Source organism: Thunnus albacares, chromosome 7 (assembly GCF_914725855.1).
Source record: "Thunnus albacares chromosome 7, fThuAlb1.1, whole genome shotgun sequence".
Taxonomy (NCBI): Eukaryota; Metazoa; Chordata; class Actinopteri; order Scombriformes; family Scombridae; genus Thunnus; species Thunnus albacares.
In genome coordinates this window covers 49,130-67,402 of record NC_058112.1, presented here as the reverse complement: position 1 = coordinate 67,402, position 18,273 = coordinate 49,130, and the positions used below count along the sequence as shown (strand labels likewise).

General features: G+C 38.8%; 1 protein-coding gene across 2 annotated transcripts in view; it reads left to right on the top strand.

Moving 5' to 3' along the window:
- LOC122986215 (gastrula zinc finger protein XlCGF57.1-like) overlaps window positions 1-18,018 on the top strand; it is a 32,085-nt gene extending 14,067 nt beyond the window's left edge. The window contains exons 1-2 of one of the 2 annotated variants that reach the window (XM_044357362.1): window positions 7,785-8,044; window positions 16,467-18,018. In XM_044357362.1, coding sequence (XP_044213297.1) covers window positions 7,852-8,044; window positions 16,467-17,659 — 1,386 coding nt within the window. In that variant the 5' untranslated portion in view covers window positions 7,785-7,851 and the 3' untranslated portion in view covers window positions 17,660-18,018. Of the gene's footprint in view, window positions 1-7,784; window positions 8,045-16,466 lie in introns of those variants that run through there. The other variant, XM_044357361.1, reaches the window with a different exon arrangement.
- Window positions 18,019-18,273: the final 255 nt, after the last annotated feature.

Below are 18,273 nucleotides of genomic sequence, written 5' to 3'. Positions count from 1 at the left end.
GACAAGAGGGAGATCAAAATATATAAAACAATATTTGGTTGAAATAGACCATTACAAATGTCAGTATTATTTATAAAATATATTTTTGTCCTTTGGAAAAAATCCATTATTGAAATTCTGTTTACAGCGACACCTGCAGGGTGGGAGGAGAAAGAGCAGTGTGTGTGAAGTGGTGGTGGGGGGCAGTAGGGGATAGTGAGGGAGAGTGGGGGACAGAGGAGGACGGGTTAAGGAGGAGGACTGTTGTTAAGCTAACGGGAGAAATTATCTGGACTGTGCAGCACAGCAGCAGCAGGACACCGCCAGGGAAGCTGGAGAGAGAAGCAACCGGAGAAACAACCAGGAGAGTTAGCTTGTTTGTCATTGTTGCTAATGATATCAGACTGGCTAACCAGCAGCCACAAAGTTCTGTTAACTAACAAACAAGATTACCAACAGCCACAAATGGACGTTATGACATGAGTACTTCATCTCCATGAAAGAAAGAAGATGTCAGATAACGTGAGTCAGATACAGCTTCTCTCTCTCTGTCTCGCTGGTCGCTAATTTCATCTCTGACGGTTAAATGTCTCTGTATGGCTTTTTTGTGAATTTATCTCCTTAACAAAAATGCAGCAGAGATCATAATGTGTTGTGGGTAACGTTAGTTTGCTTGTTGAAGTCACAGTGAGCTGTCTGGACTCACTCATTCATTGTTTTTTAATTGAGTTGTTGTTCAGTCACCTGTTGATGTTGCATGATTAGTGTGCAGGAGGTCTGGCTGCTTGCTTCTGACTTTAAACTGAGCCTATATTGAGTAATAAGCTTAAAGTAACTAGAATAACAAGCGTTAACTAGTGGTGTAACGCAATGGATTGTAGTTGATCCGTGATCTGTATGGGTCACCCCGCACAGTTCAGCAGGCATATGAACTGCAGATTAATTGCAAAATTTAATGTCTCATTTAAGTAAACAAACTGCAGTAAGTACAAGTCATGGGCAGACAGCATGTCGCTAACAGGGATTTTGAAGAGCAACGATCAAATCAGCATCTAATGGGTCGAAGTGACATTTATTTTATTTTATTTATGAACATCTTAAATATTGTTTTCATTTAAGACCATGGGCAAATGTTCCTTGTTGTTTCTGGCTGTAAGTGTGTTACAGAATAAATGGAAAACAAAGTTTTATTTGTCTACCCCCCTTTTTTCCCGCTGATCCTAATAATGATTTGAGTCATGGATAAGAATCCATGACTCAAATCGATCCAAACCGTGAGTTTTGTGTTCATGTTAACACTCCTAGTGTTAACATATCAGCTTTGTAGACTATATTTTGTATGTTGTGCACATAGATCAGAGTGTGTAAGTCATGTATTTGATACATGCATTAATACTTTCTGATGTGAGTCTACACTTTTAGATCTGTGAATCTTTTTAGTGTTCAACACTGATCTGTTCCTGTATCACATTATAAGCTTTGTGGTACTATTTCTGTATACTAAGAAAATACATAGGAAAAATGTGTTAATCATATGATATGTTGTCTGTTGTTGTCACAAAAGAATGATACTATAAATTTGAATTTGACTTTGTTGGTAAAATGACAGATCTGAACCACTGCACGGCTAAAATGAGCACATCTCTGTTTAGAAACAATATGTATGTGCTAAATGTCTTTAAAGAGGCAGCCTTTACACTACTCAGGGGTTTTTGTTTTTAAAAGCAAATTGTTTTATTGGCATATAAAATTTCATCAGGTGGGGGACAATCATATAGTTTGATGCGGTTTGTTGTAAGATTCCATGTTGGTTTTCTTCCTGTCCTCCCCAATGTTTGAGTCACCAGCCGCCACTGTTCTGTACTATATCTTGAACATACATACAAAGTTCCCACGTGTGAGGAATGGGAATAGAGCTTAACTCTCTAAACTTTATCAGTTCATTCTATATGGTAGTTCTTATTAATATGGATGTAATCCCACCTCTGACCACAATGTGGGTTGCAGTGGTAGAGTGGATAGAGAGTAGAGTGGTAGAGGACCCTCTTGTATCTGTTCTGTTTCTTTCTTTCTTTATTAATCTGCCACTTCGACCCTAAATTTGACCCCCTAAACATGCTCAAAAACTAACCAAATTTAGCACGCACATCAGGTCTGGTGAAAAATTCGATAAAATATTATCCCCAAAGTGCCAAAATGTGCTCTATAGCACGGCTTCAAACTTTAATACATGACTTATCACACTGTGCTGAACAAAAGTTATTAAAAACTTTGTAATAACTCGGAACGGTTTAGATTTTGTAAGCCCCGAAAGTTGCCCTATCGCACCTTACAATGTAAACCAATGGAGAGGCAATCTCTGGGCATGGACTTTGTGCCAAACTGGGGTGTCTGACGTCTAAACTATAAGTCCGACCACTTTCAAACCTGTATCAATGGATTCGCGTCGAAAATTCCTACTAAGGTATGATTTTTAATGTAAGATTTGGCCATAGTCATGGGATTTATGAAGATATTTCCACTAGAAAGACTGCTCTGAAATCCTTCTCTCCAGCTGAGAGAGAGAAGGAGGGAAGAAAGTGGGAGGATGGGTGCCACGGTTAAATGGAGCTAATTTTTGAAGGATACAGCAGAAAGGTCTATATACATACAGTACATTATATACAAACTTTGTATGAAGTTTGGTGTTATTATCATTTATTTTACAATAATTATGAGTCTTATATGTAAAATTAAGTAGTGGGGAAGGGAAAAAATGGAGTGAGAGTGACAGTTTAGTGATAAAGTGCTGCAGAAAAATAAAATCGAAGCTAAAATTTGTAACTCTGTACTGCAGTTTTTCCTTTATCAGGGCCCAAGCACCTAGAGTATTTTTCTGTGTCTAGTTGCAGTTACTTATTGTCTCTACACATCTGACAGCAGTGTTCAATGCTTACTTTTTTGTCGAGGAGTACATGTGCTCCTAAATGAAAAAAATTAGGAGCACACAGGAATTTAGGAGCACACTGAAAAATGTTCAAGTAACTGTTTATTAAAGACAAAAATTTATCACATACATATTTAAATGCTTTGTGTGTGTGTGTGTGTATGTAAATCAAAATTTATGTTCTCTTTAGGGGTGCTTGATTATGGCAAAAAGCATAATCACAATTACTTTTGCTCAATATTGACATCACGGTTATTTAACACGACTTTTTGACTATCATTTTTGGCGATTGCTGATATATGCACATATTTTTTCTACTACTTGGCTGAGGAAACTATTATACATGCAAGCATAGATTGTACTAAGTATGATCAAAAAAGACAATATATGAGGGAAGAACTCAGGAAGACTAGAGTTCCGGAGCTCAGCATTAAAACTTTAATGAACCTGCCAAGTGGGTGGAGTAGCATTTTTTTTTTTTTTTTTTTTAAATTTATTAGACAGACAGGATTGATGTGTAGGATTTAATATTTGGTTTACAGTCCAAAGCGGAGGGTGGCTGTAATGTGCCTAATATGCTATAATTAAGCTATCGTTGAAGCGTGTGGCCGTGGCGTGGCGTTGAGTTTTGATGTTTCGCCATGACAGAAGAAACTGCTATAACTTTAGTGCAAATGCTCCAGTCTGCACCAAACTTTGCATGTTTGATAAGAGTCCAAGCCTGAACACGTCCTCATGACAATATTCAGTCAGTGATGGAAACTGGCTGAATAGCGCCCCCTACGAAATTGCAGCAAAGCAGCCCCAGCAGGCAAAATAGTGGACAAAGGAAGTGATGTTTATCTCCTTCTTCTCTGTTTGAAAACAGCCCAGGTCTGAAGACATCTACATGCCTGTGACAGAAGCCCTTCGACTGCGCCGCGGCCTGACGTACGCAAAGGCACGAAGGCCCGTTCAACGCTGCTTGCAGCTTTAATTTTATATATTTCTGAATATGCCTGAGACATCCAGCACTAAGTATGGAACGTACATGATAAGTTTTGTTCACAGTACACAGTTGAACAGTAGAGCTTAAGTCTCTAAAACCTTTTCAAGTCATTATCACTACAGATGTAATCCCACCTCCGACCACAATGTGGGTTGCAATGGCAGAGTGGCACTGTCCGCATTTCTGCTCGTACACTCCACAGGCAGAGGAAGCAAATCAAGATTTATGAGGTATTTTTTATATATTTCTCAAGTACTGCTCATCCAAACAACTTCACACATTGATATTGCACTTGCTCGTTTCCCCAGCAATTCACCTGTCGGGATGAATGGTTCTTGAGATATGCATAGGACAATCCTACATACATACATACAGACAGACAGAGATTCCTTGCTTTATATAGGGAAAATGCTGCCATTCTTCAGTGCTAGCTGAATTTGAGTTAGTTTTTCCTCTGCAGACTCAGTGATGATGTGAAGATGAAACTCCCCCTTAATAAGTGGCAGAATAAGTGGGAAACGGCCAGAAGTGAGAGAACAAGCTACTATTCTGTGTATGATGAAACTGCTCATAGAATCAGTGATTTTAGATGATTCTAGCCTAGATCTGAGTAGAAACCACTAATTTCTGCACCATGATAATGGAAAGGCCTTTTCTGCTGGGATCCTCGCAAAACACTCTTTTTTGAGGCAGAATAAGTAGGAATCGGTAAGAAGTGAGAGAACTGCTCATAGAATTAGTGATTTCATCTTAATCTTAAAAACTCCCCTTTAATGGGAAGAAACCCCAAGCAGAACCGGGTTCTAGGTGGGCAGCCATCTGCCTTGACCAGTTGGGTTGAGAGAGAAAGAAGAAGGGAGAGGGAGAAGGGAGAGAGAGAGACAGAGAGGCATAATATCAATAATAATAACAATAACAACAGTAATAATAATCAAGATATGACTAGTACTAATAATAGCAAGTTGGGGGTTCGAGGCCTCACCATTCATGACCTGGGTTCTGGATTGTACAGGAAGCCAATGCAGGGGGTCAAAGTCCCTCATCCTGTGAGAGGAGAAAGCACAAAAACTCCAAGGAAGAAGCCAAGTTAGTAACATGCATTAATGGTACATGAATGGGTTCAGATGGAGAGGAAAGGAGGAGAGAGGAGCTCAGTGCGTCATGGGAAGTCCCCTGGCAGTCTAGGCCTATAGCAGCATAACTGATGGCTGGTCCAAGGCAAGTCTGGGCTGGCCCTAACTATAAGCTTTATCAAAAAGGAAAGTTTTAAGCCTACTCTTAAACATAGAGAGGGTGTCTGCCCCCTGGACCAAATCTAGAAGATGGTTCCACAGGAGAGGGGCCTGATAGCTGAAGGCTCTGCCTCCCATTCTCCATTTTGAGACTCTGGGAACCACAAGTTAGCTAGCTTTCTGGGAGTGCAGTATTTTAGTGAGATAATAGGGTACTATGAGCTCTTTAAGGTGCCTGACCATTAAAGGGCTTTGTAGGTGAGGAGAAGGATTTTAAATTCTGTTTTGGATTTTATAGAAAGTCAATGCAGCAAAACCAAAATGAGAGAAATATGATTGATAAATATGACTGGGTATCATCTGCATAACAATGAAAATTGATGGTGTTTCCTAATAATATTACCTAAAGGAAGCATATATAAGGTAAATAGTATTGGTCCAAGCACAGAACCTTGTGAGACTCTATGTCTAACTTTTGCGTGCATGAAGGATCATCATTAATGTGGACAAACTGAATTCAATCTGATAAATAGGATTTAAACCAGCTCAATGCAGTTCCTTTAATGCCAATTGAGTGTTCCAGTCTCTGAAATAGGATGCGATGGTCAGTGGTTTCAAATGCAGCACTAAGATCTAAAAAGGCGAGTACAGAGAGAAATCCTTTGTCTGATTGTCAATTAGTAGGTCATTTGTAACTTTAACCAGTGCTGTCTCTGTGCCATGATGTGCTCTAAATCCTGACTGAAAATCCTCAAATAAACTATTGTTATGTAGAAAGTCATACAACTGTTTGGCGACTGCTTTCTCAAGGATCTTAGAGAAAAAGTGATGGTTAGATATAGGTCTATAGTAGGCTAAAATGCCTGAATCAAGAGTAGGCTTTCTAAGAAGAAGTTTAATTACAGCTACTTCAAAAGACTCTGATGCATAGCCTATTACTAAAGACAGATTGATCATATCTAGTAAAGAGGTGCTAACTAAGGGTAGGACGTCCTTAAGCAGCCTAGTCAAGCCTAGTGGATCAAGAGTTATGACTCTTTGTCAGCCTGGCCAAAGTACTGAAAAGAAACCTAGGGCTGTTTTTATTCTCCTCCATTAATGCTGAGTAATAAGCAGCTCTGGCATTACAGAGGGGCTTCCTATATGTTTTAAGACTATCTTGCCAGACTAAGCAAGATTCTTCCAGTTGGATGGAACACTATATCTATATATAAATTTTCATGATGTTTGCTTTAATTTGCGGGTTTGGGAGTTATACCATGGAGCTAACCTATTATGCTTTATTATGTTGTTTTTTAAAGGGGCGATAGAGTTAAGTGTCATTCACAATGAGCCTGCAGCACTATCAACAAGATGATCAATTTGGGAGGGACTAAAGTCAGCATTAGGGTCCTCTGTAGTATTGAAACATGGCATTAAATTCAGTGCTGATGGAACTGCTTCCTTAAATTTAGCTACAGCACTATCACATAGACATCTAGTGAGCACATTTTTGTCTAATCGCGTGGAGTCCAGCAATAGGAATTCAAAAGTAGTGGTCTGATAAAATAGGATTTTGTGGAAAAACTATTGAATGTTCAGTTTCGATGCCATATGTGAGAACAAGGGTGTGATTAAGCTAGTGAGTGGGTTTATTTACACTCTGGGAGAAGCCAACTGAGTCTAATAACAAGATAAATGCAGCACTGAGGCTATAATTATCAACGTCCACATGAATATTAAAGTCACCTACTATAATAACTTTATCTGTACTAAGGACTAAATTTGATAAAAACTTTGAGAATTCAGATATAAATTTAGAGTGAAGGCCTGGAGGACTGTACACTATAACAAATAGAATTGCCTTTAAAGTTTTCCAGGTTGAGTATGAAAGACCAAGAACAATGCTTTCAAATGAGTTATAATTATAATTAATTATAAGTTTAGGTCTAGGGTTGATTATTAAGCTTGAAAATGGCTGAACTCCACCTCCTCGGCTGGTGTCTCCAGGAATGTGAGTATTAATATGACTGGGGGGGAGTGGATTCATTTAGACTAACATATTCTTCTTATCTCATGAGACAGCGAGGTTTCAGTAAGACAAAATAAATCAATATGATAATCTGAGATTAGATAATTTATTATTCAGTTTTACATGACAGAGATCTTATGTTTAAGAGTCCACATTTAATTCTCCTATTTTATTGTACTACTGCAGTAGTCGTGTTAATTTTTATTAGATTTTTATAAATGACTCCTCTTCTATTTACTGTAGCTTTAATTGATTTAAGGCGTTGGGGAACAGACACAGTTTCTACGTGGTTTTGCGTGGGTAACTGCTCCAATAGAAGTGCAGAGAAACGTGTAGGACTGCAGCTCTGCCTCCCACCATGACAACTCTGGGTTGTCATGGTTTTGGTCTACTAATAAACCTAAACTTCTGTCCTACACAGATTAAATGAGTCAAACATTTCCGTATTGAATTGAATTGAATTGAATTGAATTGAATTGAATTGAATTGAATTGAATTGAATTGAATTGAATCGAATCGAATCGAGTCGAATCGAAACATATATTTGGTCCATCTGTGTAGACTTCAAAGTTAACGTTTCTGGAGATGCGATTTCTACTGAAAAACTCGGGCCGGAAGTCGTTCTGTTGTTGCTGATGACAGAACGCGGAAGCTAGTGGTAGTTGTTTTAGCTGCGGAAATAGGTGATACGAAAGTCACTCTGACAGTTTAAAACATGTCTAAAGTAGAAATACTGAGAGTTTTGGTGAACCAGCGTTTAACGGCTGCTGTAGGAGAGGTATTTGAACTGTTTGAAAGAACCATAGCAGACTATGAAGAGGAACTTTCTTGTTCAAAGCGGGAGAATGAGCGACAACGCAAACTACTGGATGCTGTTTTGAAGCCTGAAGTTCGGTTACACAGAACAGGTTGGTGCTATTTAATAGATTTTGATTTCTGATGCCCTGAATTACCATAGCAGTTGTGTTGAAAATGTTCCACTGTTTCGAAGCTTTAAATGACGTTACAGTCGAAATGGCGACATATTGTTGGTAACGCTTGGTGTGGCATTTGCATGGATAGAATCTGTACATCCCATTTCCCTTATTTGAGGCTTGTACTACGGTGCAGGATTCGCGGTTAGCGAGGTAACTTCAGGTTTAACTCGGGGTTTTCAGAGTGACGACGGTGATTCACTTCTTATCGGGGTACACCATCATGGTAACGTATGTTGATGTTGAACCGTTCGCCACAACCTGTCAACACCCCGACCAATGACCAGTCAGATCACAGGAAAAAAAAAGAGTCATCATTACTACAAGATCCCGACATGGACAAAAGTCCTGAGTTTACAATAAAGTGACAAGTAAAAAAAGAGCAATATATTTTTTTAGGTCTGTGGAAACATTTTATTGTTCCAAGCTTTCTATTTCCACTATTTAAAACAGAGCTTCTAATAGACGGGATTGTTTATGACACTAAACACACGATGATGTGATGATTTTAGCTGCATTATAATTGTGCAAAGTTGATGTTATCCCCGGAGTGTAGGTGATTTTACACTCTGATTCCATCACTGTAGCTCAGAATAACATGAAACAACTGTGTGATGATAACTGAAAATAAAAATGAAAGATTGTCTTTGATTAGAAAAATAATCCACACACTGTTAATTGGCTCCCATGATTATAAATGAAACATTTGGGTCAGATAGACCTCATCAGTCCTGAACTACTTTTCCACTCTTTGGTAACAGAAACAGTCTGACATTACTCTTAAGCTTTTTTTAATGTGACGTATTTAGAATGGTTTGTTCATCACCCAACTAAATAGCAAAACATAATCACTCTATAGTTAAAGTTGCAATACACGACATTCAGCCACTAGATGTCGCACTATAGCACCAACATCTCAGACCTAAACAAACTTGTGTGTTGTTTACTCAATAAAGTTTGTGATAAAAAAAAGAAGGCCAACAACTCACGAAATTCAGATCAGACTGTCAAACTAGGCAGTGCTGATCAAATATGGATCAAGATTCTGTCAGTGCATTGCCTATTTCTCACCTCAAATATTTTCTGAAATTTTAGTGTACTGTTAAACTGTAATTTCAGAAATTTTGTAATATAGCTGCCATTTTGGAAACGGATGTGGAGGACCCAGAGGGACTCACGTGCACGTTCACATGCACTAACATGCATGTGTTGCCGGTGCGGCTTCCCAAACAAAGAACAGAAAAGCTTGGATAATAACACACACACATGGAGTGTGATTTCATCACTGCTCAGGTTGCCATTACTCAACTATATCTTTACATAGCAAATAGTTGTTTACTGACATTCAGTGAGGCTCATTGTCATTTATTGGACCTTTAAGTCATATATAATAATACCTACATGTATTTTAAACCTTGCCTTACTTTTAATATTTGGAAATTATTTCTAGTGTTTCTTCGTACTCTGTTGTATGATTACAGGCTGGTTTACATTTCACTTTGTTGAATTTGACTTTCTGCTGTCCCTAAAACAGAAAATTTCTACAGGTACTTGGTATCATCATTTCATCTCACATATATGAAATACACATGGTCTGCCATCATGAAGGCCATCCCAGAGCACTTATTTCTGCTCTGAGGTAGTGCTGGGAAGTTCCAGTGTTTGAATTGTCTCTCAGTACTCTTGAGTCCAGACTTCTAAATGTATCGAGTATTTCGAGTTTTCCAGTACTAGGTGTAGCACACCTCTCAAGCCACTATAATGCAGGACACTAATGTTTGTGTATCAAATGGTAGTAAATACATTTATGCTTCATTATCCTCCTGCATGAAAAGTCTTACTTAAGTGAAGGTACATAAATATTATGAGCTTAATGTAGTTAAAGTATTGCAGTAAAAGTAGTGGTATGGTCCTTCTGACTGGCATATTATTATATATGACATAATTAGATTATTAATACTGAAGCATCAGTGTGTAAGCAGCATGTTACTGTTGTAGCTGCTGGAGGTGGAGCTAGTTTGAATTACTATATATACAGTTAGCTAGTTTAGTCCAGTGGTCCCCAATCTAGGGGTTGGGCCCTCCAAAGGGTCACCAGATAAATCTGAGGGTCATGAGATGATTAATGGGAGAGGAAAGAAGAAAAAAGTTCTGATACACAGATCTTCTTTCAGTTTTTGGACTTTTTATCTAATCTTTGATTTTTGATGAAAAATAGAATTTGCTCTATTTCTGCATAAATATGACCTAAAACATGATCAGATTTCCACTCAAGTCCTAAAACTAAGATAAAGAGACATCAGTTAAAAAATTGAAACAAAAACTTTACACTTGTTCATTTATTTATTGAGGAAAATGATCCAATGTTACATATTTGTGCGTGGCAAAAGTATGTGAACCCCTAAGATTATCAGTTCGTTTGAAGGGGATATTAGAGTTGGGTGTTTCAGTCAATGGGATGACAATCAAATGTGAGTCTGAAACTGAACCTCTACCTGCCTGAGAGCAATATTGCAAACTAGAAGATAAGCTGGCCTAAAGACTCTTTCAGAGCGGCCTGAAACGCCTTGATTCTCTGCATCAACGAAGATGCGCACACAGCTCACTGATCAGGGCTCTTGAATAACAAACAACGCTTTGTATTTTAATGAATCCTCCTACAGATTTCATCAGATTGACTTCCAAATTTGTGTGTCTCATCTAGACTAGTTTGTCATCAAAAGTTGTCAAAAGTCAAAATCATGAGTTTTCACTGAACGCCCTTGCCGTGGGGATGTGGCGGATTTCGATGTTTCGCCATAAAACTGGAAGTCCTTATAACTCCAACGTACATTGTCCAATCTGCCCCAAATTTCTCATGCTTCATGAGTGTTCCATCCTGAATACATCTATGTGTCAATATTGAGACATACTCATAGCGCCACCTACTAGCGACAGGAAGTTACATGTTCTGTACATGAGCTGTACCAAGCAGGATGAACAGATCCATCTGAAATTTGGTCAGAAAAGCCATAAGTCTTTGATGATTCCATATTGTGAATATGGTGAGTTTCATTGGACGACTTTGCTGTGGTGGCGCGGCGAATTTCAATGTTTCGCCATGAACTAACAAAGTGTTATAACTTCTTTCTTCTTCTTCTTTTCCAAATTTCCCATGCTTCATAAGGGTCCCAGTCTGAAGGCAAGTACAGGCTCATATTGAGTCATAGTCATAGTGCCACCTACTGGCAATAGGAAGTCTTGAGCAGCACTCTTTTGCTAACTACTCCTAGCAGGTTAGCCAGAAACACATAAAATTTGGTCAGCCAAGGTGTAAGACCTTGATGATGATAACTCTTGAGGCTTTGAGTTTTCATCAAAAGCCATTGCCATGACAACACATTGTTCGCTGCAAAGTACAAAGCTGTTTTTAAGGGGCTAGACATGCTTGAAAACCCACAAAACTTTGCACACACCTGACAGTTCTAAAAGTCTGTAATATTGTACAGGTAGCGGGCATGGGTGTGGCAGAATGGCTCAACAGTGCTCCCTACAATGTTTCAACGAAGTAGCCTCCGTGCAACGTTAGACCTACATGTAGGAAAATCAGAATACACATGTATCATGCCTGGGCGCACCAAAAAGTCCCATAGCTTAAACCCAAGACGAAGTTGGCCGTTTTGAATTTAGTGGTCAATTTTGGCGATTTTGCATGCCTTGTATTTTAACAAACTCTTCCTACAGAATTCATCATAACGACTTCAAAATCAGTATGTGTCATCTAGACTAGTTTGTGATCAAAAGTTATCAAAATCTTGAATTTTCATTGAACCCCCTTGCTGTGATGACGTGGCAAACTTTGACGTTTCACCATGAAGCAGGAAGTTGCTGTAACTTGAATGTACATTGTCCAACCTGCACCAAATTTCTCGTGCTTGATAAGAATCCTGTCCTGAACACATCTACATAATATTGAGTCATAGTCATAGCACCACCTACTGACAACAGGAAGTCAGCCTTATATGACAAACATCATCTGATTCACATGAAATTTTCAAGGTGTGGTCTACAGTTGATATACAGCAACATGATGTATAATTAATGGGTGTTTTCTAGCACCACATAATGGACACAGGAAATGAGATTTAACTTCTTTGTGCAAATTCGATAAGAGCCCAGTCCTGAACACATCTGCATGCCTGCAATAAAAGCCCTTTAACTGCGACGTGCCCCAACGTGCACAAAGGTGCAAGGGCTGCAACATTTTGTACGCCTGCCTTTATTAGGGCCTGAGCCCCAAAGGGGCAAAGACCCTCTTGTATCTGTTCTGTTTCTTTCTTTCTTTCTTCTTTCTTTATTAATCCGCCACTTCAACCCTAAATTTGACCCCCTAAACATGCTCAAAAATTTGGCACGCTCATCAGGTCTGGTGAAAAATTTGATAAAATGTAAAAATTATCCCCCAAAGTGCCAAAATGTGCTCTTTAGCGCCACCTATGTCACAAAATGGCCACCACGGCCCGTAGGAATGTCATAGAGAGATCAAACCAAAACTCAATTATTCGTCTCATCAAGACCTACAAATCATAAGCTGACACCCCTGACCTAAATCCAACAGGAAGTCCACAATTCACCCATGAAAGTATGACTTTGTGCCAATTTTGGACCTTGAATAAAAGCTATCTTCTCCTAGGGCGTTAATGGTATCGGCTTCAAACTTTAATACATGACTTATCACACTGTGCTGAACAAAAGTTATTAAAAACTTTGTAATAACTCGAATGGTTTAGATTTTGTAAGCCCTGAAAGTTGGAGTGCCACATGGCACCTTACAATGTAAACCAATGGAGAGGCAATCTCTGGGCATGAACTTTGTGCCAAACTGGGGCGTCTGATGTCTAAACTATAAGTCAGATCACTTTCAAACCTGTATCAATGGATTCGCGATGAAAATTCCAACTAAAATATGATTTTTAATGTAAGATTTGGCCATAGTCATGGGATTTATGAGGATATTTCACAAGAATACTCTGGAATCCTTCTCTCCAGCTGAGAGGGAGAAGGAGGGAAGAAAGTGGGGGGATGGGTGTCACGGTTAAATGCAGCTCATTTTTGAAGGATAGAGCAGAAAGGTCTTTATACATACAGTACATTATATACAAACTTTGTATGAAGTTTGGTGTTATTATCATTTATTTTACAATAATTATGAGTCTTATATGTATAATTAAGTAGTGGGGAAGGGAAAAAATGGAGTGAGAGTGACAGTTTAGTGATAAAGTGCTGCAGAAAAATAAAATCGAAACTAAAATTTGTAGCTCTGTACAGCAGTTTTTCCTTTATCAGGGCCCAAGCACCTAGCGGTTCACACAGGAATTTAGGAGCACACTGAAAAATGTTCAAGTAACTGTTTATTAAAGACAACAATTTATCACATTCATATTTAAATGCTTTGTGTGTGTGTGTGTGTGTGTGTGTGTGTGTGTGTGTGTGTGTGTGTGTATGTAAATCAAAATTTATGTTCTCTTTAGGGGTGCTTGATTATGGCAAAAAGCATAATCACAATTACTTTTGCTCAATATTGACATCACGGGTATTTAACACGACTTTTTGACTATCATTTTTGGCGATTACTGATATATGCACATGTTTTTTCCTACTTGGCTGAGGAAACTATTACGCATGCAAGCATAGATTGTACTAAGTATGATCAAAAAAGACAATATATGAGGGAAGAACTCAGGAAGACTAGAGTTCCGAAGCTAAGCATTAAAACTTTAATGAACCTGCCAAGTGGGTGGAGTAGCAGTTTTTGGGGGTTTTTTTTGAGTTTATTAGACAGACAGGATTGATGTGTAGGATTTAATATTTGGTCTACAGTCCGAAGCGGAGGGTGGCTGTAATGTGCCTAATATGCTATAATTTAGTTATCGTTAAAGCATGTGGCCGTGGCATGGCATTGAGTTTTGATGTTTCACCATGACAGAGTAAACTGTAACTGCTATAACTTTAGTGCAAATGCTCCAGTCCGCCCCAAACTTTGCATGTTTGATAAGAGTCCCGGCCTGAACACGTCCTCATGACAATATTCAGTCAGTGATGCAAAGTGGCTGAATAGCGCCACCTACGAAATTGCAGCAAAGCAGCCCCAGCAGCGGGCAAAATAGTGGACAAAGGAAGTGATGTTTATCTCCTTCTTGCACTGTCTGAAAACAGCCCGAGTCTGAAGACATCTACATGCCCGTGACAGAAGCCCTTCGACTGTGCTGCAGCCTGACGTGCTACTCTTTGTTGTAGTTGTTTTGTTGCTCCACTTTAAAATACTAAGTTGTTCTATTGGATTTAGGTCAGGGGACATACTTGGCCAGGACATAGTTTTCACTTTTGTCTTCTTTTAAAACTCTTGTGTGATTTTTGCAGTGTGTTTGGGATGATTGTTATGTTGGAAAATTCCTCTCCTGCCAACCTCCTTGATATTGGGAGTCATCTTTTGATTTCATATTTGGGTATACAAATTTGCATTCATAGTGCCATCTATAAATGTCATCTCACCTACACCTTTTGTACTCACACAGCCCCATATCAGCACACTTCCACCTCCATGTTTCAGGGTCAGTACTATGCAGTCATTGTGGTAGTCGCGGCCAGGTCCGCACCGAACAAGCTGAACCCCATCTGAGCCAAGCAAATTTATTTTGGTTTAATTTTTCAGTTAAGATTCAGTGCAGCCTTTGCTGAACTGCTTAAAAGATATCAAAAGTTGGATGGGTTTAAACTTTCTCAATCTTAATAAAAATAAGACTGAGATTATTATGTTTGGACAACCTTACCTATTGGATGACTCTGATGGTGTGCTTGGCCCTTTAGTTTCTTACAGTCAATCTTTTGTTAAGAATCTTGGTGTGATTTTTGACAGGCCTCTCTCTCCCAAATTTTTTGAGAGAGTTAGTCATGTTTTTATTTTCTCTCGGTTAGATTATTGTAACTCTTTGTATGTGGGTTGGAACAGTCGTCTCTTTGTAGTCTGTAGTTGGTACAAAATGCAGCCACTTGTCTTCAAACTGGAAAAAGAAAGCGTGATCATATAACACCAGTATTGGCCTCTCCTGACTGGCTTCCTGTCTGTTTTAGGGTTGATTTTAAGATTTTGTTGCTTGTTTTTAAGGTTTTAAATGAATAATAATTGATTAATTCTTTTATTGTTATTATGTTCATTTTCTTTTATTCTTATTTGTTATTTACTTTTACATTAATTTATTTTGGTATTTTAGGCATGTTCAGCACTTTGGTCAACTGTGTTTGTTTTAAATGTGCTATACAAATCAATTTTAACTTGACCTCATCTGACCAAAGAATGTGCTGCCAGTATTCATCACGCTCTTTTCATATTCTTTAGCAAAGTTTAATCTTGCAGTTTTGTGCTGTTTTGTGAGCAATGGTTTTCTTCTTGGTCATCATCTGTAGAGGTTGGTTTCATGCAATGTCCTTCGCACTGTCTGAGCAGTCACTGAAACACCAATTTCCACAAGTTAATCCTTGTGCTAAGTCAGAAGCACTTGCCCGTCTGTATTTCAGTGCAAGGCTGCGTAAATAGTGAATTGTGCATTCTGTCATTTTCCGTTATTGGTAGTATGGGTCCTCCTGTACTTCCTAACCACTGCTGCAACTGTGTTTTGCTTCTGTTCAGTAGTGTACTGATGATCTTGTACCCTCTCCCCTGTATGGAGTCATGTTGCATTAGACCCAACCCAGGCCAAAACTGAGAAAGTTCTGATTCTTTTATAGCCTTGTTAAGGCAATTTTTCTTAATTGGAAGTCACAGGTGTAATCATTTTTGTTTCAGTGGTCACAAGTGTACTCACTTTCATTGCATTGAGGTTGTAGTATGACACCTGTATTTTCATTATTTTAGTCTATCTAACCTGTTTGTTTTTAATTACAAATAAGATCAAATACCCTGCACTTCTCCCTAAAAATACTCCAATTATTGTAGGATGATGAAATTTTGAATCACTCAACATTTTAGTGATATTGCATGGGGGTGTACTCAGTTTTGTTATTTTGTCTGTATGTCTGTCAGCAAGAAACACACATCCCTGAGCATCAGGTTTGTTTTGAGTTACATCATTTCCATTTACAGTACATTTAAGAAAGCAAGCAAAATAGATACATTTGACTTGATATCCATGTCACAGTTATTGTACAGCTAATATACTATAGACCTCACATGAATGAACTGTTAATGAGTGTGATAGTATGTGGGAAGACACATCTGCTTGTTTCAGCAAACAGTGATCTGTAGCACTTGCTTGCACTTGGTGTACTGAATAGATATATAAGTGTGTTTGCATTTTTTTTTTTCCAATATTATCTGCAGATGTTCAGCAGGACCCAGAACACCCACACATTAAAGAGGAACAGGAGGAACTTTGGAAGAGTCAAGATGGATCTGTCCCTGTGAAGAGTGAAGATGATGAAAAGAAAGCTCAGTCCTCACAGCTTTGTCAAACACAAGCAGAAGAGAACAGAGAGGCAGAACCTCCAGCCAGCAGCTCAGCTCAACAGATGGAAAGAGACACTGATGGAGGGGACTATGGAGGATCAGGACCAGCCAGGAACTTAGATCCAGATATATATTTACAACCAGATAGTGATGATGAGACAGTGAACTCAAAACAGACCCAGACAGGTGTGTCTGTCAGTCAAGCAGCTAGTGATGACAGGATGTCAGACTCTTCTGAGCCAGAGACTGAAAACAGTGATGATGACTGGAAAGAGACAAGGGGATGTCAGTCAAATTTAATAACACTGAAAAACAGAAGTGTTCCTGTAGGTGATCAAGAATGTAACACTGGCAAGAGGTTTCTGAGCTGCTCCAAGTGTGGTAAAACATTTGACCCCAAGGACTGTTTGCAGAGCCACATGAAAGGTCCCTCAGGAAAAAAAACATATGTTTGCTCAATTTGTGTTAAAAGATCCACACAGAGTGTGCATTTAGTCACACATAATAGAACTTGTTCAGGAGAAAAAGCTTTTGGCTGTTCAGTCTGTAAGAAAAGATTTAGCTATAAAGGAGATGCTGTGAGACATATGAGAACTCACACAGGGGAGAAACCCTTCAGCTGCTCAGTTTGTGGTAAAAGATTCTCTCAGAGTACAGGTTTGGGTTCACACATGAGAACACACACAGGAGAGAAACCTTACGGCTGCTCAGTCTGTCATCAGCGGTTCATCCGGAGTGGAATTTTAGCCAGGCATATGAGAGTTCATACAGGAGAAAAGCCTTATAGCTGTTCACTGTGTAACACAACTTTTAGTCTGAGTCAGTCGCTGTTAAAACACATGAGGATCCATACAGGAGAGAAACCCTTCAGATGCTCAATATGTGATAAAAAATTTACACAAAAGGGACATCTGACACAACACATGACACTCCACACAGGAGAGAGGTCGTTCAGTTGCAGTGTTTGTGGCAAAAAATTCACTAGACAGTCTCGTGTGAAAAAACATAAGTGTGTTAGCGAGGACAGCAACAGTAAGCACCATCAAAAAGCACCCAAGAATGGATGAGAAGAAAACTGACCATTCTGAAGTAGCCTGCTATGAATCCTGATCTGAATCCCATTGAACATCTGTGGAAAGAGCTGAAACTTGCAGTTGGGAGACAGCACCCATCAAACCTGAGAGAACTGGAGCAGTTTGCTCAAGAAGAGTGGGCTGAACTACCAGTGTAGAAACCTTATTCAGAGTTACAGAACTTGACTGCAGTTATTGCCTCCAAAGACCGTGCTACAAAATATTAAGTTAAGGGTACCAATATTTTTGGCCATGCCATTTTCATTTGTTTTATTGTATTAAATAATATGTTAAGTTGTAAATCAAAAGCAAAGTTTCAGTTATATTCAACATGAAATTAAGACTGATGGATACCATATACTTTTACCATATACTATAGTTTCAACTTTATACTGAGGAAATTTAGGGGGGGGGGTTCAAAAAAAGGTGGAGGGTACTAATATTTTTGGCCACGTCTGTAAAAAGTGAAGTACTTCCATTAAGGCAGAAACAAATCCCACATTAATTTATCTATGTCTATTAGTCACACACTCATACTCTCCTGTCAGTCTTGGTAGCAGTCAAAATGGTTTAGAGTTAGCACTTTTCTTTTTTGTGCTCCAGTCTTC